General features: G+C 33.6%; 1 protein-coding gene across 3 annotated transcripts; it reads right to left on the bottom strand.

The window, feature by feature from the left end:
* Positions 1–2164: 2164 nt before the first annotated feature.
* On the bottom strand, positions 2165–6864 carry LOC114279636 (low affinity inorganic phosphate transporter 1). 3 transcript variants are annotated; one of them, XM_028221908.2, is made up of 3 exons: positions 6655–6813; positions 5820–5842; positions 2165–4085 (listed from the first exon to the last, which is right to left on the bottom strand). In XM_028221908.2, exon 3 carries the CDS (start codon positions 4025–4027, stop codon positions 2402–2404), a length of 1626 nt encoding a protein of 541 aa, XP_028077709.1. In that variant the 5' UTR covers positions 4028–4085; positions 5820–5842; positions 6655–6813; the 3' UTR covers positions 2165–2401. The 3 variants fall into 3 exon arrangements, with proteins under 3 accessions (XP_028077709.1, XP_028077708.1, XP_028077710.1); XM_028221907.2 differs by lacking the exon at positions 5820–5842 and having other exon boundaries at positions 6655–6864; XM_028221909.2 differs by lacking the exons at positions 5820–5842; positions 6655–6813 and adding an exon at positions 4504–4729.
* Positions 6865–24656: the final 17792 nt, after the last annotated feature.

Here is a 24656-nt window from a genome sequence, read left to right on the forward strand (position 1 = left end):
TTATCTTTGTTTAATGTCTAAAAAAATGTACCATATTTAAAATTTTAATTTAAAAAACAAGGAAAAAGATCAGGAGGGGGGGGGGGGGGAAATCATTGTCAAAAGTCCCCATTCATAAATATGAAAAACACGTGTTTTATCCAGAGGCCCATAGTAAATCTTTTTGTTCAGTGGCCCATAAAAACATTTTTTTTTTTTAAAAATGGTGAAAAAAAATTATTTTACAAAATAAATTATTCAAATTAGCGAAATAAAATATGCGATAAGTCTCTCACAAACACAAATCCAAATTACACCGTTCAATCCAGGCGTGGACAGGAGGGAAGCTGGTGATTGATTCATTTTTAGCTTCCTTCTAATCCTTTCTCAACCATTTGGTATGCTAGGCCATGTTGAATAGGGAACTCATTATCTTCTAATGCAATTTATAACAAAACACTGTAAGGATACCGTTTAACAAATATCCTCAATGTGGAAGTCTTTTGCATTCATGTTGGTACTATGTCCAATCAATGGTCCCATCAATTTAATTTTAACCAATCAAAATTATCATTTAACATTTATGCTGAAAAAAAAAAATGCAGGGAACAAACAAGGAAATTTTTTTTTTAAATTCCTGATATTAAGATTTTATTAAATAAATGACATATAATATTTTCATAATAATTAAGGTCTCTCAATGTTTTTACAGAGAAAATTTGACTCAGATAAATTTTGTAGAGAAATTTCCACCCGACACAAACAAAATTTTCTCTGAAAATGACATAAAAATGCAGATATAAAGGAAGCCTTGTTAGTTTCTCCAAATCAAAAGGAATCTTGATAGTGTTCAGAAAAAGCAAATGGACAAAATGAAAAAAGTAAGAATGCGATCATGGAAAAGTGAAAAATTCTTGAATGTTTTTGCGTTGCTGTGACCACAGCACACCTCCCACAACAGGGGAAAGAAAATGAAATTGGGAAGGTGACGAGAGAATAAAGAAATTGAAATTGGAAATTGATAATAGGACATGTAAATCTTTGTTACTTTACTTTTGTTGAAGTGTTCAATTCATAAGATAAATTCATCTTACCTTATTACTAAGTGTTTGTTTGGCCTACTCTATAAAAGACAAAAAATCAAAAGAATAAAGATTGAGACCCCTTTTCCCTCACCCCTTTTGACCCCTTTTCTTTTTTGATTGGTCACTTTTTCTTTTTTTTCTCCCCCTCCAATCACCATCCGCCACGTATGTGTGGGGGTGGTGGGGGTTGAAGTTTGAGGGGGTCTAAATCACTGCTGAAATCAAAAAATGTCAAAAAAAAATTATCACTATTCATCAAAAAAAGTTATAAAAAGAAAAAGAAAAAAAGAGTACAAGACAAAATTGTACCCCAGTACAAGCTCATGTGTGGGCCCATGGGATACTTTTCATATATCTTATGAAAAAATTAGACATATATATTCAGTGTGTAGAACTCGCCGAGTACTACATGCCTGTAAAAAATCACGTTGATCGGATATCGATAGTTATGTGATCAAATCAGATTTTTGTCAGCCGTTTATTTTTCACTGTCCATTTTTTTTTTCATACAAAACTGATTTGATCACGTAACTATCGACATCCGATCAATTTGATTTTTTACAAACATATAGTACTTAACGAGTTCTACACATTAACGGTTTGACTTATCAAAAAGGGACCTGTGATGGATCCTTATGAACCCAACAGTACCCTCCAGTCCAATGAAGGGCCGGAGGGAAGCCTTATCCTATATATATATCTTCTAAAAGCACCATCTCATTTCAAAGCAATCTGTACTGCACTATTTAGCCATCACTGTCAGTAGTATAAGACATAGGGATAATACGGTAATTTTACTATTTTATATAATATTTTAATATATATTTTTTTGTAAAAAGTCAAAAAATTACCCAAAATAATCATCTTTTTTTTTCTCTATTTTTTATTTAAAAATTCAAAAAACACACTCATATAGTTTATCCCAAACAACTCCTTCGAATTGTCCATATAAAAGACTATTTTCAATAAAAAAAAAATTGGGAACATGTATATGTGTCAATAGTGTTTGGTGTCAAGTGTAAGCAAAAAGCTGTACTAAACAAGCATGTAGAACCATGGGACAAGAAAAACCAGATGTCTACTGTTTGGTCGCAGAGAGAGAGAGAGGACTACACATTTTCTCCATTAACAAACAAGATTAAAGCCAGACAGAACTTAAGAGTATCACCACTAGTTAAACAGAAGAAAGCAGCAAGCTTATTACATATCTCAAGATGAACATGAAGGTGAAGCACTACAAGCTTTTTTTCATCCTAAGATGTGTGCTCAAAGACATTAAACTACTAGGTGGACTGATAACTATACTAAAGAGAGCAGCATTATATGAGAAATTCTTATTAAACCGGAACTGTCCTAATGTCATGACTGGTCTGCTGTCTCATCTCCGTCGATCCATCCTCATCTTCCTCGTTCTCTTGAGACATTTCCTCCAATGATTTTCCTTTCGACTCAGGCACCAAGAATGTAAACACCATACCCAAGAAATTGACTCCCCCAAGAACCATGAGCGCATTCCTAACACCAATACCCGGTGGATACCCTTTATCTGTCTTAGTCGGGTCCTGATTCTGAGCTGCATATAAGAACCCAAATGCCCCAACAATTGCCCCAGCTTTCCCAGATGCTGCTGATATGCCATGACACGTAGATCGTAGCCTTGCAGGGAAAATCTCAGCGGGGACAACAAAAGTCGTTGCATTTGGACCAAAATTGGCGAAAAAGAAGGTTAGCGAGTACATGACAACGAACCCAATTCGGTTCTCCTTATGAGTCCAGTGATTGTAAGGAATAGCTAAGGCGTACATGAACACTGTCATGAAGAAAAATCCCATTAACTGAATGGTGAAGCGCCCTATTTTGTCGATTAATGCCACGGTGAACCAATACCCGGGGACAGTACTGCAGAGAGCAATGAGAGTCTGAGCTCTTGATATTCTGAAAACCTCTTCAATGGCATTCATTGTCTTGGCATCGGGAATCCACCCGATTGCACTGAAAATGTCCTTTTGGAAAAGGTTTTGACTGTAAAAGGCAATGTCGAGCAAGAACCATGTAGTGGTGGTTCCAAGCAAGTGAAGGCCATGGCGACGAAGAAACTGTTTTGAAAACAAACCAAAATCATTGCCTTTATCTCCAGAAAGCTTTTCAACTTTTTCTTGTTCCGCTTCTAGCTCAACTTGCAACACTTTGGACATGTCAGCAGCGGCCTGTTTGGCATTCTTGGCAATTAAGGCCGTGTAACGGGCAGTTTCAGGCATTTTCATTCGCCAGTAATAAGTAAGTGCAGCAGGGATCGCACCAAACATCAGAATTATGCGCCAAACATAATCAGCTTCAGGAACTGTGGAGCCAAGAGGATTGTCTTGATATGCTGGGGCAGGAAATTTGGCCTTAAATGATGCAGAAATAATACATGCAACCATTCCACCGGTCAAAATCCCAAAACCTTGCATGGCAAACACCGCAGCAATGAAGGCACCGCGAGTTCTTTTGTTGGCGTACTCGGACATAATGGTAGCAGAAAGAGGGTAGTCGCCACCGATGCCAAATCCTAGCCAGAAGCGAAAGAAACAGAGTGTGGTCATCACGCCTTTTGCACTTTTGCCAAAGGAAAGGCCAGAGGCAATTGCAGCGATAACCATGACCATAAGGGTCATGCCATAGACTCTTTTTCGACCCATCTTGTCACCGAGCCACCCGAAGAAGAGTTGGCCAGCAAGGGTACCACAAAAAGCAACACCATTCACTGCAGCCGAGACATTAGGAGGCAAAGACCCCGGTTTAGCATCGCCATCGTTATGGTAGTATATGCGGCCGAGTAACTTGGTGACTAAAGAGATGCAAAACAGATCATATGCGTCGGTGAAGAAACCCATGCCGGCAATTACGATTGCAGTGAAGTGATACCATTGTGTTTTGGCCACATCAAGTGCATTGAGCACTTGCAACTGTTCTTTGGCCATGTCTGACTTAATTCAGAATCTCTTTCACAGGTCTAATTTTCCTTGCAACTTCTATATCCTGAAAACATAGAACAGAGAAGCTAAGGATTAGTATGAATGTTACTTTACTAAACCAAGGAAAGATATTTGTAAAGCACAAATTCTTCAAAATGAGTGTCGTGTCTGTATTAGTGTTTGATCACGTGTCTGTATTAGTGTTTGATCACGTGTCCGTATAGGTGTTTGATGGCATGTCCGATATGCTGCGTGTCTAGTTGTCGGTCACGCCACGAATATGTTGGGGACATTGCATAGACATGCGTGCCATGTGTTTAGATACACAACCTTTGTGAAAGTTGAGTTAGGGTTCAAGTAAAATATATATTTGTTATTTATATGAACATAAATTTAGGGCAAAGAGATGTAAAATATATATCCGTATCCGTGTCTATATTTCTTAATCTCTAACATTATCCTAATGGCTAGAACTTGAGTACCTGACTAGGAAGTCACGGGTTCAACTCAAGTTCGACTCGCCCCTCCCCCCAATACAGCCCACAAAAAAAGAAACACATTAGCTGTTTAGTACATAATAATGCCGTTAGACTTGGAAGAGTCCAGAAGGTGAGTTAGCTCATCCTAGTTTAGACAACTGAAAGGTCATGCAAGAAACATGATAGATTAGATATTTCAAAAAGAAGACAAAGGAGGCCAATTTTTTCTACAGTTTTGAAACGTCTCATGCTTACAAATGGTTTTTCAAAAGCTAGGTGAGAATATGACGTATTGAATATGACAGCTTAGGGAAGCATGTGAAAGCAATTAAGAAAAATAGCATTTCAAGGTCAACAAAATGAATACTATATATAGATATAATCCAATCAAGATTTATATAATATTACAATATTAACAGCTGTTAGCAGAGATTATGGAGAGATTCATAGAGATTCCCCCTTCATTTTACTGTTTAAAAGATGTGGGTAGTTAAAAATTGGGTAGGAGTATGAAAAGGAAAGACCTATTTTCTTGAAATTGGGGACCTTTTAACCAAACTGCCAAGATTGTCTAAGCATGTTTTGGATCTACCTTTTCTGTTTTTCTAACCCCCCTCTGAAACATTTTGGTGAAATCTAGCATACAAAGTAATGATTCATGTGAAATGGAGGCAAGCAATTAAGGGAATAGCATTTCAAGGTCAACAAAATGAAAATTATATATAGATATAATATAATCGAGGTATATAATATATAAACCATCCATTTGTTAAAATAAAATACTATTTATTCATATGTGTATAGTTGTTTGATGAAATTAATTTTTATTGCGATGTCTACAAAGGAGACGATTCAGATCATCGGTGTGAGTTTGGAATTGAGCCCTACAAGAGGAGTAAGAAGAATTATGGCGAGATGAGGTATAGAGGAGAGCCTATTCTAACATATTAACAACTGTTGGCTGAAATTATGGAAAGATTCATAAAGATTTTCCTTTATTATATTGTTTACCAGATGTGTACAGTCAAAATTTGGGTATGAGTATGAACGAGAAAGTAATTGAAGTTATGGTATGCCATCAGGTTGAACTGATGTGGTGCACTATTCTATTTATTAATTTTCATGTGTAAAATTGAAGCTTGAGAAATCAATTTGTGGTCGGCCTGCGGTGGTGAGTGTTCAGCCACGTTAAAACTCCGGTCTCAGTTTGAATCCCATGTGACACACCAGGACATTTTGGTGAGAATCCAGCAGATACAGTAATGATTCATGAGAGCAAGAAAATACAACAAAGGACAAGAAAGGAATAGTTTTCTTACCAAATGAACAAGAGCATGGGGACCTACATAAAATTTTTAAAAAATATTATGAATAAGCTAAGACAAAAGTAGGACCTAGGAAAGTTGAAAGAGACCATAAAAATGTCTAGTTCAAAAAACCAGAAAAGAATGAGAAAAGAAAATTTTACATAACAGAGAACAATTCTCAAAACTCAAATGAAATAAGACCAAAACAATTTATTTATTTATTTATTTTTCCACTGAACTCTTTTAGCAAGAGAAGCTCCAAGTCAAAACCCATCTAAACAATCCTCAAAAGACAAGATTTAAAATCACAAGACTAGACTTTATACAAACTGGTTGTATTGTCAAATTTGCCGCAACTTGAGAGATTTGGAAAGGAATTTAAAAAAAAAAAAATGTGTAAAAAATATAAATATGTTTTAATCACATTTCATTTATCTTTTTCTATTTTTCTTTTTAAATCATTCCTCAAATTCCCAACCAAACACATATTAAAGTTTCTCATTTCAGAAATCCCAATTTTAAAGCAATGGTAGTTCTACCCTATTGACCATCTTCCATTTGATCTACTATACTATACATACATGTATCTATACGGGTATATACAATGCGTTTAAAGTTGTAAAACAGAGTATTTATTGCAACCACCGCAAAAACTGGTGGCGTCACACCAAAAAAGGTTCAGGCGGTGATTCAGAAGCGGTGATTCAGAAAACAGAGAGAGAGAGCGCTTAAGGGGTGATTCAGAAGCGGTGATTCACTAAAGTACGAAAACAGAGAGAAAAAAATAAAATAAAAACAAGTAAGAAAAAATTCGAAAAGACTGAAAATTCTAAATGGGTTTCTTTACCTCAGAAGCGGTGATTCAGAAAAACCATCAAAAGACAGCCACGAGTCTTCTTGTAAGCAGAAACGTTACGGACAAGAGATGTGAGAGAGAGAGAGAGAGAGAGAGATTTAGAGAGAGAGAGAGCGCTTAAGGGGGAGAGAGAGAAGTTAATGAGAGTGTGGAGGGAAGAGTGGAGTTCGGGTCTGTATTTAACCTCAATTGGAGTGGCTTGCGTACGGATAATCCTTCTAGGCCTTTTTTGTTGCCGCTTGATGTCGACACGTGGTGTTAATTCTGTTGTAGCAGGATCGTATTTTTTTTTTTGAATAAATTATAAACACATCCTTGATATTTACTTAAATTATAAATTATTTCTTGTAATTTTAAAAATTATATTATGTCTCACAAGATTTCTAATTTCATACTAAATAGGTTATTTTATTAATAAATTATTAAGTTAATTATTAATTTTTAATAATGTTAATTATATTTTAATTAATAATTTAAATAATTTTATTATTATATAAATAAATAATTAAAAAATTTATTTTTTAATTAATTCTGTTAAATAAAAGATTCAAACAAAAAAATATTTATAATTTTTTAAATTATAAAAGATAATTTATATTTTAAATAAACTTCAAGAGATTGTATTTTTAATTCTCCTTCCTTTAAAGGCTTCGGTCAACGGTCGTAGTTAAACGACACGTTCACATTATATACTTGGGCGGGCTTGTGTTGACTGATCTTCCCCCCTAATAACAAAAGGTACTAAATCGTAAAAAAAAAAAAAAAAAAAAAAAAAAAAACTGTTTGGTTTGGATTTTCAATATTTATTTTTTAAAAAATTAAAATTTTTTATTTTTATTAATTTTTTAAAATATTTAAAATATTTTTTTTTATTTTTAGATACATTTAATATAAATATATTTAAAAAGCATAATATTTATGATTTTTTTTTTAAAAAAAATTCACTAAATACTAAACATATAAAAAAAAATACTAGAATTTCGTACATTTTTCATATTTTTATGTATTTATTAATTTTTTAAAATATTTTTTTTATAAATATTTTACTTTTTAAATACATCTAAGTAAGGTGTATTTAAAAAAGTAAAAAAAAAATTACTTAAAATCTTAAAAATATTCATTAAAAACAAAAAAATAGGAAAACTAAAAAATTCAATTTCTAAAAAATTAAATCCAAAAAATTAAAACCAAACACACTAAATGATACTGAATTCAATAAGATTTCGAATACAATGTGATATCAATGCATTAGGGAAAGTGTTATTTTATAAAATTAGAAATTAAAAAAAAAATTGCAAAAATTAAAGTAAGAAAGTTAAGTACTAATTTTTTATTTTTAAGTTTTGAATTAAATCAAGTTATTTGATATGTAAAAAAAAGGCTAAATTACAAATACACCACTGAAGTTTGCTTAAATACAGATTGTTCCTTATAGTTTGAAAAAATACAAATACTTCCTTGTTAGTATTTTTTATTTAACAGAATTAACTAAAAAAATAAAATTCATAATTGCTCTCCTATACAATAATAAAATTACATAAATTATTAATTGAAACATATTTCTAACATCATTAAAAAACTATTATTTGACTTGATGATTATTAATAAAATGGGTGATTTATCATGAAATTAAAAATCGCAAGGGATAGAATATAATTTTCAAAACTACAGAGAGCGATTTGTATTTCAATCAAACTTTAGAGGATGTATTTGTGATTTATCCTAAAAAAAAATTAGAATTTGTTGGTGTTAGTGGTAATGGTGGTGGTGGTGGTGGTGGTGGTGATCGTCGTGTGATATTAGCTTGGGGGGGGGGAGATGGGGTTGATGGAGTGATAATGGTATTTTTATCAATGATATAATTATAAGATGTTAAAAATCAGAATTCAACATTATAATTAAGTAAGAAATTTATGATATTAAATTTTTAAGGGAGGTTTAAAATTTTAAGTGATACGAATTATAGTTATTAAACAATTTAATTTGTAAGCATTTACTTGTAAGTGTTGAATTGTGTAATTAAACACTAACTACGTGGAACTATTAAACAAATTTATTAATATATTAATTATATTATTATATGCAATGATATTACATTTATAGAAAAAATTTAAACATACACAAAAAATGAAATTTATATTTATTTTACATTTTCTGGGATCACACGTGGAATAAAATATAGCATTCATTTATTTTTTTATATATGTAATTACTAGTATTACACCCATACTATGCACGGTATCGCACAAGTAATTAAAAATAATATTAATATTAAATAAAAATTAAAAATATTTTAAAATGAAGAGGAAAAGAGATTTAGAACCAAATAAATTTTAATTATTTTCATGACAATTATAATTAAGATCTTTTTTTATGATTTTGTCATCAATGGTGCATTTCATGTATTAAATATAAAAATGTGCTATAATATAATTAGTAAAAAAGAAAGATAAAAAATAAAATAAATTATAAAAATTGTGCTTGCGGTAAAACATAAATAAATTATGCCATTAGAATTTTATAATTATAATTCATTCAATTATATAATAAATTACATATGTCGATTAATTTTTAACTTTTATTTTTTATGTGAAACTCGATAAAAATGGTTAATAAAATAGAAAAGAGAACAAAGGGAGTAGTCCCTTTCTCCGTCACTCCTCAAATTAATCTTCCCCTTATTAAGCATAGTTACAAGTTCATCTGTCAAATAATTTAATTACAATAAAGTTTATCATTGAAAATAAAAATTGAAGTCCAAACTTGGAGTATGCCAGTCTAACATTTAACCCAATCAAAAATCATTATTTTGGTCTGACTTCACCATTAAGACTAATGTTTTCATGATTTTAAAATTTTTATATATACATATATTAAAAAACTTCATATTAAAAAGAATAAATTAAACTATTTACCAATATCAACTTATCTCCAAAACAACTTTTCTTGGTCTAGACCTAACAAAACAATTATCATTGTTTGAAGTATGTCACCATTAAAATTAATCTATTACATAAAATAAATAAAATATATTTGCATATAAAATAATTTTGAGTTAGCCCCCAAATTTATTTTTGGCTCATTTTCTAATTGAACCATTTTAGTGTTTAAAGCCTAACCTATTAATGTAGATTATATGACTTGTTTTTCAATGCCGACCTAGTTAGGATTGTTTAATTTTGTTTTGAAACTTTGTGCACTCATCCTTTCTTTGTTGATGTCTGTCTCAGTACTCTTTGTATATTGATTTTTATCAATAAAGTTTTTTTTTTCCTCATAAAAAAAAAAGGACCTAACTTATTGATAAGAACTCGAGTCTAAGCTTGATTTTTTGAGAGACCAAACTAGTTAGACTGTATAGATTATTTGACTACAATTACCATTAGAAGATGAAGTCTATTATGATTTATCTTAAGAATAGTTTGGTAATCTACCTAAAATTTATATATTTGTATTTTAATAAATTATGTATAACTCATACTTCAAATAATATTTTTATATAGATTTTTAAAATGAGTAATAGTGTGTGATCATATTTTGATATCAGATTTTAATACTATGTATTGTAACACATTACATGACACTACTCACATTATTTGATAGGCATCACATGACACTTTTAATTATTATTTTTAAAACGCCATATCAGATACTATCAAATATGATTATCATAACATTACTAAATTTCATATTTTATTTTTTTTTAATATTTCAAAATTTCAAATTTTAAATTTCAAATGACATTGGACTTAATAATGAATAAGATTCTGTTTTGGATTTTCCATTTAAAAGATTTCCATATTTTCAAATTAAATATATGGCTAGATATGTGCCAATAATTTAATGCTAAATATATTTCTTAGCTTTTAGTAAAAAAAATTATAGAAGAATTTAAAAAAAGATTAAATGTAAACTTTGAGCCAAACAAATAAAACTTTGGTTAATAAAAATTGAAAATTAACGTTGATAGGTCATGATCAATATGTATTGCATGCATCCATTTTTTACTAGTATCATAAAAAAAAAAAAAAAAAATAGAAGTAGTATTTCATTGTTATTAATTTAAAATTTCAAAGTAGGGTTTAATTGTTATTATCATTTAAATTTTTGATTTATTTTCCATATCAATATTATAAAAGAATCATACATTTAGAAATTTGAAAGGTAATAATTACACCATATAAAAATAAGTGATAATTACAAAATTTAAAATAAGTTATTGTGTGTGTCAATTTTTGACCACACTGCAAATCAGGTACTCAGCTGGAGAACACTAGCAGAATAGATTAAGCCCGAACGACCTGTCACAAAAAGAAGAGATTCTGGCGGTGGTTCGTTCACCCGGGAGCACTCCGATGATCAAGTCAGTTATCTCTCAAAGATAGCAAAAGTGCCTAACTCACTGTTCAAAGCATAAAAAGCATATCTTAGACTCGTGGAGGTGCCTCTCTTTTATAGCCAACACTTACCTAATCCTAATAGAAGCCTAGTTTCAATAGACTTAGGATTACTGCTAATCTTGGACTCCTAGTAGGATTGGGATAAACTCTCTAAGAGTCCCTTATCCTCTTATCCTGGATTCCAGTATCTTCGCAAATAACCTCGGCCTAGCCGAGATGATCTTGGCGTCATGACCAGGTCGCGTGACACCTCGGCTAACACTTCGGTGTCACCTCAGCCACGTGTTGTAATTCAAAACTTATGTCCCCACAGTTATCATAATAAATAAAATGTCAACAATTATAATTAAAGTGAAATGATCAATGATTTTATGACACATGTATTTTTATATTTTATTAATTTAAAATTATAAAAAAAATTATATTATAAGTTTTAAATTCATTGACCCAACAATATTTTTACCTTTATAATAGTATAGATAGAAGTATAAATATAGATTTAGATTTCATACCATAACCATTGAAACTAAAATAGTAATAATATCATTGTATGTTTTGAAATCACAAAGAAATAATATTGACAATGATTAAAATGATATAAAAATTAACTTAATTTATGTAAATTAAATTTTAGACTAATCACAAAATGACATGTATATTTTAAGTAATATAAAATTTTAAAAAAATATATAAAAAGATTAGATTGAAATTTTCAACTTCAAAGAGGTCACAACATTTTACCTTTTATTAAATAATTTATTTATTTTTATTGGAATCGGTAGTTTAGGAAAAAGAACATTGAACCCCGACGTCTTCTCCGGGTGCACTGCTGTATGCACATTGGTGACTGTTGTATAACCCATGAAACTCATTTCGGATCTTATTTTAATTATTTGAATTGTTTAAATTTTATAAAATATTAAGAAGAATATACCTGTAAAGAATCAAATTAATCAAATATAAATATCCCCTTTATTAAAGCACATTTGTATACAAAAAAATAAATATGTATGTATCAAACTGAATACAAATGTAAGAGTTGTCAATATCTGATTGACTTGATTATTTATATATATATTCTTCTTAATATTCTTTAAAATTTGAACGATTCAAATAATCAAAATAAATCTCAAAAAAAATCTCACCAACCACAACCATCACAGTTGTGCATGAAGCACATCAAATTCACGGGAGGGGGGGACTCACCCAGTTAGTTTTTTATGCCTGTTTTGGTGGTGTACCATTATTGTGCTATTATGTTATTTTTCTAACTTTATAATAGAACTTGATTAAATTAGATTGACTGTTTAGTTTTTAAATTTAAAATTAAAACAAAAGAGCCAAAACTTTAATCTTGTTTTTTGTCTGAGAAAGAGAGTTTATACTAGCAAAAAAGGAAGAAAGTCACTTAATTTATTTATTTTTTCTTCATAATTTTCATAAATTTTAAAATTTTTCATATTTCAGAGTTTTTATAGAAATTATTGACAACACAAAACAAAAGCAAACTCAGATATCACACTTGTAAAAAGAACACGTCAATTACTGGGCCAATCCAAATTATTTAACTCCTAATTTCTTAATTAAGGAATATAAATTCTAGCCACTGGGCTAATCCAGCAGTTCATGCATGCAAATTTTCTTTAAACAGTAACATGAAGGTTAAGAATTTATTTATTTTTCTTTTTTTTTTATATTTATTTTTGTTAAAAAAAAAAAATAATTCGAACACTTGATATGAAGGGTGAAAGACTAATCCAATACCACCATCCCTATAAACTACTTAATTGAGAGACGCTTGTTAAACACGCTATTGTGTGTATTAGCTTCATTATTACATTTAATTTCATGCTAATACACAAAAAAAATTGAAAATATAGGGGTTCTATTTCATTCTAATACACACAAATAGCGTGTTTAATAAACGTCTCAATTAAGGGTCCTATATTGAATATAATAATGTAGTTAGTTTCAAGCTTATTCAAGTATTATTTGTTTAATGTAATAAACTATATGCTTTGAAATGTTGAATATAATAATGAAGCTAGTTTCAAATTTATTCAAGTATTATTTGTTTATGTAATAAACTACAATATAGGACCCTTATATTTTGCTTAGTTGATTGTTGCACCATTTATCATCGGTTGTATCAAGTCAAGTTGAATAATAGATCATTTAAATTTAAGTTGAAAACTTTAATCAGATTTTAGAATTATATTCAAATTGAACTTGATTAGTTTTGAAATTAATTTCACAAGAATTTTGCTTGAGCTAAACTTGACAGTTAATTTTTTTAAAAGTCTTATAAGCGTATGCAGGGCAAATTTTTAAATGTTACATTTCACAACGGAGGAGTTGGGGCCATTAGTTAATGGGTTGTGTTGGTCGAAAAAAACTGAAATGTCATTTTAAGATTGCCGAATACTAATTAATTTAAGGAAAATGTTTGAGGGTTACAATGATTCAAAATTGTCAAAACGACGTCGTTTTGAGTGCAAAACATGCCAAAACGACGTCGTTTTGACAGTTTTGAGCCATTGTGGTCACAAAAATTGTGGCTCTCTAGCATTGTTGTTAATTTAATTGTCTCCATTTGATATCATATCAGTGACGACAGTGACAAATACATCTCCATCATCTATTTGTGTAGAATTCACGCGAGACCCATATAAATAAATAGTTGAGATGCATTTGTGATAGTGTCCTAAGTAGCTCCAAATAATCTTTAATTGTATGGTTAAGATAACAACTTGACATTAATTGAAAGATTTGATTTCTTTTTCTAAATTTGAAATGAATGGATTAGATTCATTCCAAACATAACACGTCATAACAATTTAAATCTACATCTGTTGGCTTTATGGCTTTCGAAGGTTATTTTTATAATTGTGAGCGTGCTAGTAAGGATCAATCAGTCTTTACAGAATATTAATTGCCAACCAATTATCAGACAATTGTGTTTTAGTTCTTTCAGCCTCAATAAAGAGGACTTTTATTGATGTCTTTGTTTAGGAGAATTAAGTAAACAATAATTAAATGAAGAACAATTGTAGTATTTCATTAAGTAAAATGAAAGACTTACAAAGATCCGAATCAGCCTCGTAGAGAGTTACAGTAACAAACTACTTGAAACTACTCCTATGAACGAAGTGCAGTGTTGAAATTTGAAGTACAGAAATATAAAAAACAAGAAAAATGTAAAAACTAGAAAGGAAATAAAGTAGATAAAACTGGTTTTTTGAATCTGAGTCTGGGGGCCTTTTTCTGAAGCCTTCTCTGCTATTTATACTTCTTAATAACAACCGTCGAAATGGACTTCTAACCGTCGAACCATCCCTCCATGACCTCTGATCATGCTTCCTTGCAGTTAGCTCCACTATGCCATATGCAGTTAAGCTTCCCTCCTGATTTTTGAATTTAAATATATGAATAACCGTTAAGACCACGTCATCTTGCATCTCTTTACTGATTCAGTGCTACGCAGATCTATAATAAACCAATGCTGACTGCTACGTGTGTGATTATGATTGAAGATTTGATTTGTCTTCTCGTACTGCCCTCATTCTGCCACGTGCTGAACTGTGATTGGCTTGTACAAAATATGTAGCCAACATTACCCCCCGTACTAATATACCCAATACTTGACGATATTAGTGGAGCAAGGTATATTAACCACGTCTTAGAACGTGCATGGGCTTTTGCATTTCTCAGAAATGCAACTGTCATTCATCATTTGCATTAAATTCTCTTCTAACCCTTGAACACTCCCACTATCTCAGTATTCGAAAAGACTGATATATCTTTTATGGCCCAGCCAATCTTTTCTTACATTGATCAAGCATACGAAGAGTTATTTGATGACGCTGTTCGTCCTCGAAAGAACCTTCATACATTGATTAGCCACATTTATCCACCTCCATTTATACAAGTTATGGAAGCTTTCTCAAATCACCGACCTTCGAACCAAGAACCTACTGCTTACGATTCTTTAGAACACTAATTTGCAATCATGGATATCGGAAGCTCTTCTTCTGGAACAAAACTATCCATGTGGGACGAAGCTGCTGCTGCTTCTTCTTCTTCTACGGCTTCTGGCTGGGGAACTTGGTCTACCACTGCTCAACCTCAGACAAGGGAACGCATTCATCATCGTTTCCCTCAATTTGATGACCCTCTTGACATTCCTCTTTCCAAACACAGTTCAGTAGTATATCCATATGTTTCTATTAATCATAGACGCAGTCTTGAAGACAATCTGCTTACATCATGGTATACTTCTACCTTGCCATCTCGGATGGTTCGAAGTGCCCCACATCCCGTTGAAACTCTAGGGATCAGTCCTGCACTTTTAGCCAAAAAGGCAAAGCTTTACCCCTCTGATTGGCTAGAATGTGTGACTAGGTCTGAATTTCTAGACTCACCTAGGGAACCTCCGACTACTCCTCCTCTGCCTTCTAACCCAAATTGGATTAATGAGTTGAAGCTCACTCTCTCAGAGGGCCGATCCTTTCCCCCTTACAGGGTCCCGGTGCCTCCAACTCCTTATCAGCAATTCAGGGCTCAGATATTGCTTGCTGCATTTTCTTATTTATCCTTTGAGGTCCTTCAAAATGACATTCTCCACCAAAACTTTCTATGGGCTTGTGATATTATGTCTTAAAGCCATCTCCTCAACCCTGTGGTCCAAATGGAGCTCTATACCTTTTTAGACCAATTTCTTTTTCTGCTCAACTAGCACTTCCATGCTTCCATTACCAGTGAAGTTCTGGATGAAGCCATTTCTGCCCAAATGCAGGTTCAGTATGAGGCAAAGAACCTTCTTGATGAATATGAAGCCTTCAAGAGTCAGGATTCTGAGTATGAAGAGGATGTTGTTATGAACGAAGTGCATGAAGATGAGGAAATGGACGCACAGATAAAGCCTTAAAACAAATAGAATTCGAAGTGAAAGCCCAACAACTCACTTCTCAATTAAGGGCTTACCAATTAGACAAGCCAAACTTGGACAAGATAAAAGATAGAATAGGAAAAGAATTTTCCTTTATTGAATTTTGCTGGACTAAATTTCATGACCTTGTAACTCTGTCCATTCTGTATTTCTACGAAATCGAGAATGTAATCAAATGAACTCTAGTATCAACAGCATTTATCAATAAAACTGAGCTTTATGAATTTCATTTGTTAAATTCTGATTTAGCACTCAAATTATGAACTGTATGGTTGATGTGCTTTAACTCTATCTCGACTCAAACTCTTCTAAAGTGTGAAGTCTTTTCTTTTGAGAAAACAATTTTTTCCTTTCATACCGACCTTAGGGCTAACATAATTCTTCATCCATCAGCTTCGAATCAACCAACCTTACCTTTCGAAACTTGATTCGATCATATTCAATTCCCCAACATATGGTTAATACAATCAAATAATTTCGAATCAACTAATTTTCTTTCAAACAACAGACTAAATATGGAATCCTTTCTTATACTGTTTTATTCGAAAAAAGTGATTTCTTCTGTATACTATCAAACTAACTATTGGTTTCACACTTAGAACAACAATTTCTAACTGAAAAGTGTTTCAAGTTTTGCTTCGAATGATTTTACTCTCAATTAGAAACCTATAAACAGGTCCTTAATCATTTTGAAGTAAAATACCTAAGCACTCCTTCACCGTGAGGCGTGGAATGTGCTTCGAAGTCAGCTTCCTACATTCGAAGCCGTTTGTCATTTCATTTTGGCGCCAAAATTTGGCTTCGAAGCCAAATATTTTATTTCAAAATTGACATCAGTATTTGAGATATGTTTTCCTCTATAATTATCAATATAGAAAGAAACTTTTCGCATCCGTAACTTTAGTACTTCTTTTTGAATTTCGTCCGTGCAACATGACTGGGTATATTTTTTCAGACACAAAAGTTTTAAAATCCTTTTATTTTGTGCTTTGAATTCACCTATTTGCCTATCACATAAACCCTTCATCTCTACTGACCTTCTCTACTCTGTTTCCCGACTTCGTCTTCTGAGAAAACTCTCTATCAATGGCTTCTTCTTTTTTGAAAATACCGGTCGTGGAGCGTGCGAGTTCGTTTATGACCTTGAAAAGGATTATTGACGCAGAGTGTGAGAAGTACAAGGCCAGTGAGAAAAACGCCATTGACGGACGCATCTTCACTCCTCGTCGTCATGAGCAGTTAGAGTATGTGCTTGGGCCCATCTTCAGGGAGATTTCTACTGAGCTTCCAGCTCTATATCCATGTCTAGAGGACCATTGTCTCCTTTATGAAAGTGGTCCTGACTGGGAAAGTTGGAGGATAAATCGTCCCCATCGTTGCTGGCCCACGGTGAGACCAGAGTGGCAAGAGTGGTATGATCAGGTTGTCCCTAATAGGACTCTGAATCTTCAAGAGCTCTGCCTTTTCGACACCCTTCAATTATCCAGGTTCACCATTTCGGAGGACCCTTTCTTAATACCTGCTGCCCTTTGCTTTTGGAATTCTGCTTTTAATTTCTTTCAATTCAGATGTGGAATGATGGCCCCTACTGTTCTTGATATCTGCCATCTATTAGGATTGTTCTCTACTGGAACCCCTATTGGTCCAGATTATCCTGACCTTAAAACCCCTTTTTCCCTCCCCTCTCTTAACTCATCCTATAGTGACTTTGTCAAGGCTGAGAATAAGAGAGAGGGCCCTGTGACTGATAGGGAATTCTTTTCTTTTCTTTTATATTATATTGGTTTTGCAAGTTCCTTTTCTATAACTCTTCTCAGAGGATCATGTCTAAATTCGCCCCTCTTGCCAAAGCCCTTGTCTTATAAAGAAATGTGGCCTTAGCTCCATATGTCTTAGGTCATGTATATAGAGCTTGTTCTATTTTTTGTGAGAAACCCTTGAATGCCAATCAAGGAGGTCCATTTTGGATACTTCAGCTTTGGCTTTTTGCATATTTTACTGAGCTACAATCTAAATGCCTAAATTTTTAGAGCCAAACCCTACTACTCATGGCATGAGGTTAGCCAATGTTTCACTCTATCCTTCCACCTTTGCTTTTTACTTTTCTTTTTTCCACCAACTCCCAGCTTCCCCTTCTTCCCACAACTTCCGTCCCTTCGAACCTACTAACATTGGCCCATCCTGGTTGAAGACCTTTCTAAGTGATAGGTTCTGCTCTTCACCCCAACACAAGAACATATGGGCCTCTGTTCTGATCCCTAGAGAGTTATTCATTGGGACTATGAACCCCAGAGCTTACAAATGCATTGTTGAGTCCTATTGTCCTGCTCAATTTGCTAGGCAATTTGGCTTTTCACAAGGGGTCCCAATACCTCTCTACAGCCAGACTAATTTAAGTCTTACTAGCAGGGACTTAAAGGTTCGAAGATCCAGATTAGAAGAAGCAACTTCTAAATTCATCCAAGACTTTATTGACTTTGAGTCTTCCCTTTCATTCCTCAAAGTAACATATTGAAAAGGTGCCAGAACTGGTGGGTGACCAATATGGAGGTACACTTGGCCATTCCTCCCCAAGACCTATTAATGGTACTGGACATACCTCAACCCTACCTCAACCCAAATCGAAAGGGCTGGAATTGTTACTTCTTCCACTGCTCCTGCTACTACAGTTCTTGCACCTGTTATCACAAAGCCTATTCCTACTGCCTCAACTCCTCCTAAAGTTACTCGAGCTGCCTCGAAGAAAGGTATGTACCCTTGTTTCTTTTCTCTTCTTCTTCTTTATAATGCTCTTAGCCTTACTTTTAGTTTTTCTTTTAGTGTAGGTGGTGCGGGTGCCTCACAGGGAGGTTCCCCCCAAAAGGTCCAAGCTTTAAACCTTCTCAGGAGCAAACAACAACAACAAAAGAAAAGAAAGATTTTACTTGATCCTGAAGAGGAGGCACCTGGGGTTCACGCAGCAGAAGAATAAGAAGCAGAAAAAGAAGAGATAGAACAAGAGCAAGAGACACCCTTAAAAAGAAGGAAGAAGATGACTGTCTCTCTTGCTGATTTTACTAGAGATCCCATCTACGAAGCATCTGCTAAAGCAGTGCAAGCAGAGCATTCCAAGGAGCTTATTGTATTTCAAAGGGCTGAGAAGAGAAAACAACAGCAAATGCTCAGGGATGAAGCTGCCATCGCTGATGCACTCCAAAAAGAAGTTGCAAGAAAACAACAAGCTGCTGGACACTATGCTCTTCGCAGCTCTCCAATCATAGCCACTACTTCTGAAACCAGTAAGTCCATTCGTACTTCTATTCATCTTTCTTAAATTCTCAATACTGAGGCTTGACATTGTTTTGTATTTCTTCTTTCGTAACAACAACTAATATGCCTTCTTCAACAAAGACCCCTTCAATCTCACTTGTAGTTGAAAAACTTCGAATTGTAAAGCCAATTTGAGTAATACTTCTACCTTTTGGTCCCAAATTTTCTATACCCTTCTTGAGGCCAAGTATTCCTACATCTATTTTTTTTGGCTTAACTCCATACTTCCCTAATTTATCTTTCAATTCCACTCAATTTACTCCCCCTTTAAGTCTTGATACATCTTCTCCTCCTGAGAACATTCCAGCTAATACGCTATCTCCAATGATAGCTGATTTCCATAAAGAAGACACTGGTAGCTCTCCAATTCCTTGCTCATTATCTCTGTCTAGCTCCAGTCCCTCTTCTCTCGATTTACTGGTGGCCAAAACCATAGAAACTGCTAAGGATACTCCACTTTCTCCTCCTATTCCTATGCAGTCATTTCTTCCTTCTACTAGAGCTCTTTCTGCACCTTCCATGTCAATGGATGAGGTGGATATCTTCGAAGCTAGGCTAGCTAGTCTCTTTGACATACCTTCCACCTCTCCAACAACTAGCAACGAGACTAAGCCATTAATTCTAGCTGATTCTTTATTAGAAATTTTTGAGAGCTCTTCCTCCAATAGTAAGACTTCATTGCCTCCAATAGACTTGGACAACTGCCTAGAGCTGCTAACATCCTTTTTAAGGATTCCTTTCGAAGCCTTACAGCGACCTATAATAAAAAAATGGCTTCCTCTAGTGCTGCAAGATTGTTGAGCAATCCGGCATGACTGTTTCAAGTCATTTATCTCAGGCAGCAGCCACCATCGATTTTTACATCAACATCTGTCATACTGCTAAAGCTGCAGAGGAGAAATTGTTAAGAGATCAGAGTTTTGTTTCTAAAATACATGCTGAAGTGTCAGAACTGAAAGAGCAACATTCCTCTATCTCCCAATTTCAAGCTCAACTGTTAGAAAAGAAGGTTCAACTTGAAGAAGAATTATCAGCAGTCAATTAGGCTTTGGATCGGACTGCCACCAAGCTACAGATCACTAATTAAGAGCTGGCTGATCGAAAGCAAGAGATGACCACAGCCATTCAGTTGTTCCCTTCTCTCAAGAATAGAGCATCTATTGTAAAAGAACAACTGAAACACTGTATTGACTTTTGGGCCAATCTATGGCTACATGTACTTAACTCATTATGAAATAAAATCCTTATTCATCATTTGAGTGTTTTCATGTTCTTTTACTTAGCATTTATTCTATTTCTTGTGTTTCCCATATGGTTGAAAAATAAGGCTTCAAATATCTGTCATTAATTCTCTTAGGATGTTCATATCCATTCAAAATTTTCAAATGATATGCTCCCGAAGGTAAGATTCTATGAATTTGATATGGTCCTTCCTAGTTAGGTGACCATTTGCCAAACTTGTGGCTTTTAATCCCTATTGGGAGTATTGTCTTCCATACCAAATTACCTTCATCAAAGCTAATGTACTTGACCTTCTTATTATAGTTTTTGGCTGCTTTCTTCTTTTGGAAAAGACTGCTATTTAATGCCAGAATTCTAGCTTCATCTATACTTTCTAATTCTAAACACATACTCTGATGGTATTGCTCAAAATCTAACTAATCCTGGCATCTCACCCTCAAGGACTTAACATTAATTTCCACAGGTAACACCGCATTATGCCCATATACTAAGGCATAAGGAGTGATTCTTGTACTTGACCTTGGAGAAGTCCTATAAGCCCACAATACATCCAACAACAAGTTATGCCAATCCCTAGAACTGTCTTCCACAACTTTCTGTATTCCTTTTTTCAAAGACTTATTGGATGACCATTGACTTGTGCATAATAGGGGGTAGAATTAACAAGGCTAATTCCAAACTCTGTCACAAAAGACTTTACCATTTTTCCATCAAATACAGTCCCATTATCAACAGTTATAGTCTGTGAGATGCCAAATCTGTGAATTAGTTCTTTAATGAATCCAATCACTTCGATCTGGTCTATAGCCTTAGCTTTGACCCACTTAATGAAGTAATCTGTGGCCACTAAGATGAAACAATGATGCTTCGAAGAGGGTGGGTGTATTTTTCCCATCATATCCATGGCTTATCCTCTAAATGGCCAAGGCTTCACAACTGCATGCAGGTCAGTTATGGGCACGTGCCTTATTATGCCATGCTTTTGGCATACCTGGCAACCTCTAGCATATTCTATGCAGTCTTTAAGGACAGTTGGCCAATAGTAGGAATGTCTTCGAAGCAGCCATCTCATTTTCACACCAGGCTGATGAGCACCACAGATGCCTTTATGAACCTCAGCCATAGTTGTCAATGCTTCCTTTAGACCTAAACATTCCAACAACAACCCATCTCCCCCCCCCCTTTGTAGAGAGCATTACCATACATTATGTATTGCATAGACTGCAATTTAATTTTTCTGCTGGCTTTCGAAGATGGGCCAGCGAGATACTGTATTATTGGATGCCTCCAATCTTGTTCTTGTAAGTCATTATGATTAAATTCTAGGACCACATTCCTTTTATTTAAGGGTGGTATTACTTTCTGATATATTGTTTGGCTTATGTCCCTTTAAGTATTATCCCTTCTCTTGAAATTTGAAACTTTCTGAGCCACTTCATTAGCTTTATTATTCAAGAATCTTAGGACATAAATTACATTTGCTATCTGAAATTGAGAAAGCGGATGTAATGCAACAACATAGTATGGCAACATGCTTATACTTTGACATTTGAAAATCCCTTTCACCTGGTTAACTACCAACTGAGAATCTTCAAATATGTCAACTGCATGAGCTTGTAATATAATAAGTATTTCCAGTATCATTATTAAGGCTTCATATTCAGCTTGATTATTGGAACAAGTAATTTCATCCACTCTGAAACCATGTGTGGTTTCTACTCCTTGTGATGACTTAATCACTACACCAATTCCAGTTAATCTATTGGCTTTTGATCCATCGAACCACATTTGCCATGGTTCAACACTAGCCATACTAAGTTCCATTATCTCTTGGCTTTCTATTTGACATAGATGGTTTGCCAAAAAATTAGCTAAAACTTGTCCTTTTACTGCCTTTTGGGGGACATATTTTAGATGAAATTCTGATAAAGCTAGTATCCATTTGCCAATTCTTCCCCTCAACATAGGTCTAGATAACATATATTTAACTAAATATGTGGTCGCAATTACCAAGACAGTTGTAGGCAAAAGATAATATCTTAATTTCATTGCAGCGAAATACAATGCAAGGTACAACTTTTCTACAGCTGAGTATTTACATTCACAAGAATTTAGAAACTTACGAAGGTAATAAACTGCTTGCTCTTTGCCTTCTCCATTGTCCTGAGCTAAGAAAACTCCCAGTGAATCTTCTGCTGCAGTTATGTACAACTTCAAGGGCTTATCACCCCTTGGTGGCATCAGCACTGAAGGTTTGGCCAAGTAGGCTTTGATTCCTTCGAAAACAGTTTGATGTTCTGTTGTCTACACAAACTCCTCTTCATCTTTGAGCCTTAATAAAGAAGAAAATACTTTAGGGCCCATTTGTTTTCAGAGATAGAATGGAGGGGATTGATAATAAGGGATTAATAATGAGGGAATTGTTAGTGAAGGAATTGATAGTGAGGAGATTAAGTAAAATTATGTTTGTTTTGATAATAGTTATTAGTGTAGATATTGTTAAATTATTTTTATATAAAATAAATATAAAATAATAAAACAAATAAAAAAAAATACAAAAACATTAAACATTAATTTTTTTAAAAAAATGCCCAACATGTAAAAAAAAAAATTTAATTTTCAAAAAAAATAAAAAAAATAAAATAATGATTTTTATTTAACAAAAAATACAAAAAATTAAACATTAATGTTTAAAAAAATGCCCGACATGTAAAAAAATAAAATAAAAAATAAATAAATAAATAAAATTTCTAGTCCGCCAGACTATTTTTCTAATACCAAGTCTTGGAGGTCCATCCGAATCCCCCTAGGAAGGCCTATTTTAATCTGGAGCTCACTATCAATCTCCTCTCTATCTCTCAAAACAAACACAATATTAGTGGGTCCCACTTTACTACCAATCTCAATCTCCCCTCTAACTCTCCAAACAAACGGGGCCTTAGTTTTCCCTGCAGTGTTAGAAATAAATCTTCGAAGGAAATTAACCCGTCTAAGGAATTTTTGTAATTCTTTCTTACTTGATGGAGGTCTGGTTTCAATGATAGCTTTGGCTTTATTCTGATCAATCTGTATTCCCTTCTTGTATACTACATAGCCCAAGAAGTTTTCAGCTGATACACCAAAAGCACACTTGAGAGGATTGAGTTTCAACTTGAATTTTCTCATTCTTTCAAAAACTGTTTCCAAGTGAAACAAATGTTCCTCCATGGATTGGGACTTTACTACAATATCATCGATGTAACACTCTAAATATCCTCCAACGAGATCGTTAAAGATAGTGTTCATAGCTCTTTGATATGTAGCTGTAATAACCCTCACCACTGCTTACCGATAAACATTGATTACCGTCAAACTGAACTGATTATGACTGATAATTGAACTGATTAAAGTACTGAACTGACTGACTGAGAACTGGAACTGAATTGACTGGGTATGTATGTATGTATGTATGTATGTTAATCGGTATTCTATCTGTTTGATTGTTTATTTGATCTGTTCATGTTTTATGTTTAAACTGCTAATTGAAGGCCTTATCGGCGGCCGAACCGGGAATTGATTAATTTTTCTCGATCATCACGATTTATGTGATTTTATGGTGTATCTATCTGAAATTTGATTTAGTATGATTAAATTAGATTAAATATTGATGGATTACAAGTTTTGGACTTAATTACCATTAGACCACTTAGTGGCCACTACTTCACACATGTTGAGCCTTGTATACACTTAAATCAAAACATCTTACCAGCTCTTGCATTGCTTTGCCGACTTAGAGGGTGAGAGGGAGAGAATTGATTTGTCCTTGAGGGATTGGCTTAGACAACTTGGAGATTTGAAGTGTAGATTGCTTAATTGAGCTCCTAGTCTTCTAATTCAAGACCTAAGGTAGAGTAATTGCCCTCTTGTTTATGAATTGAGCTTGTTCTTGCATGATTTATGTCAAATTTAGTGGATTGAGTCATGAAATAGCTTCATATGTTGAAATAGAGTATAATCCATGCATGCATGTTAGTATTGTTGGATTTTGAGTTGAGTTCATGGAAAAATGTTACATGCATGTTCACAATTATGTTTAAGTCCATGATTTCATCATG

Source organism: Camellia sinensis, chromosome 6, assembly GCF_055761805.1.
Source record: "Camellia sinensis isolate YWXY chromosome 6, ASM5576180v1, whole genome shotgun sequence".
In the NCBI taxonomy this organism is placed as follows: Eukaryota; Viridiplantae; Streptophyta; class Magnoliopsida; order Ericales; family Theaceae; genus Camellia; species Camellia sinensis.

Excerpts from the sequence above, each read along its gene's own strand:
- LOC114279636 (XM_028221907.2), bottom strand. The coding sequence starts at position 4,027 with ATGGCCAAAGAACAGTTGCAAGTGCTCAATGCACTTGATGTGGCCAAA.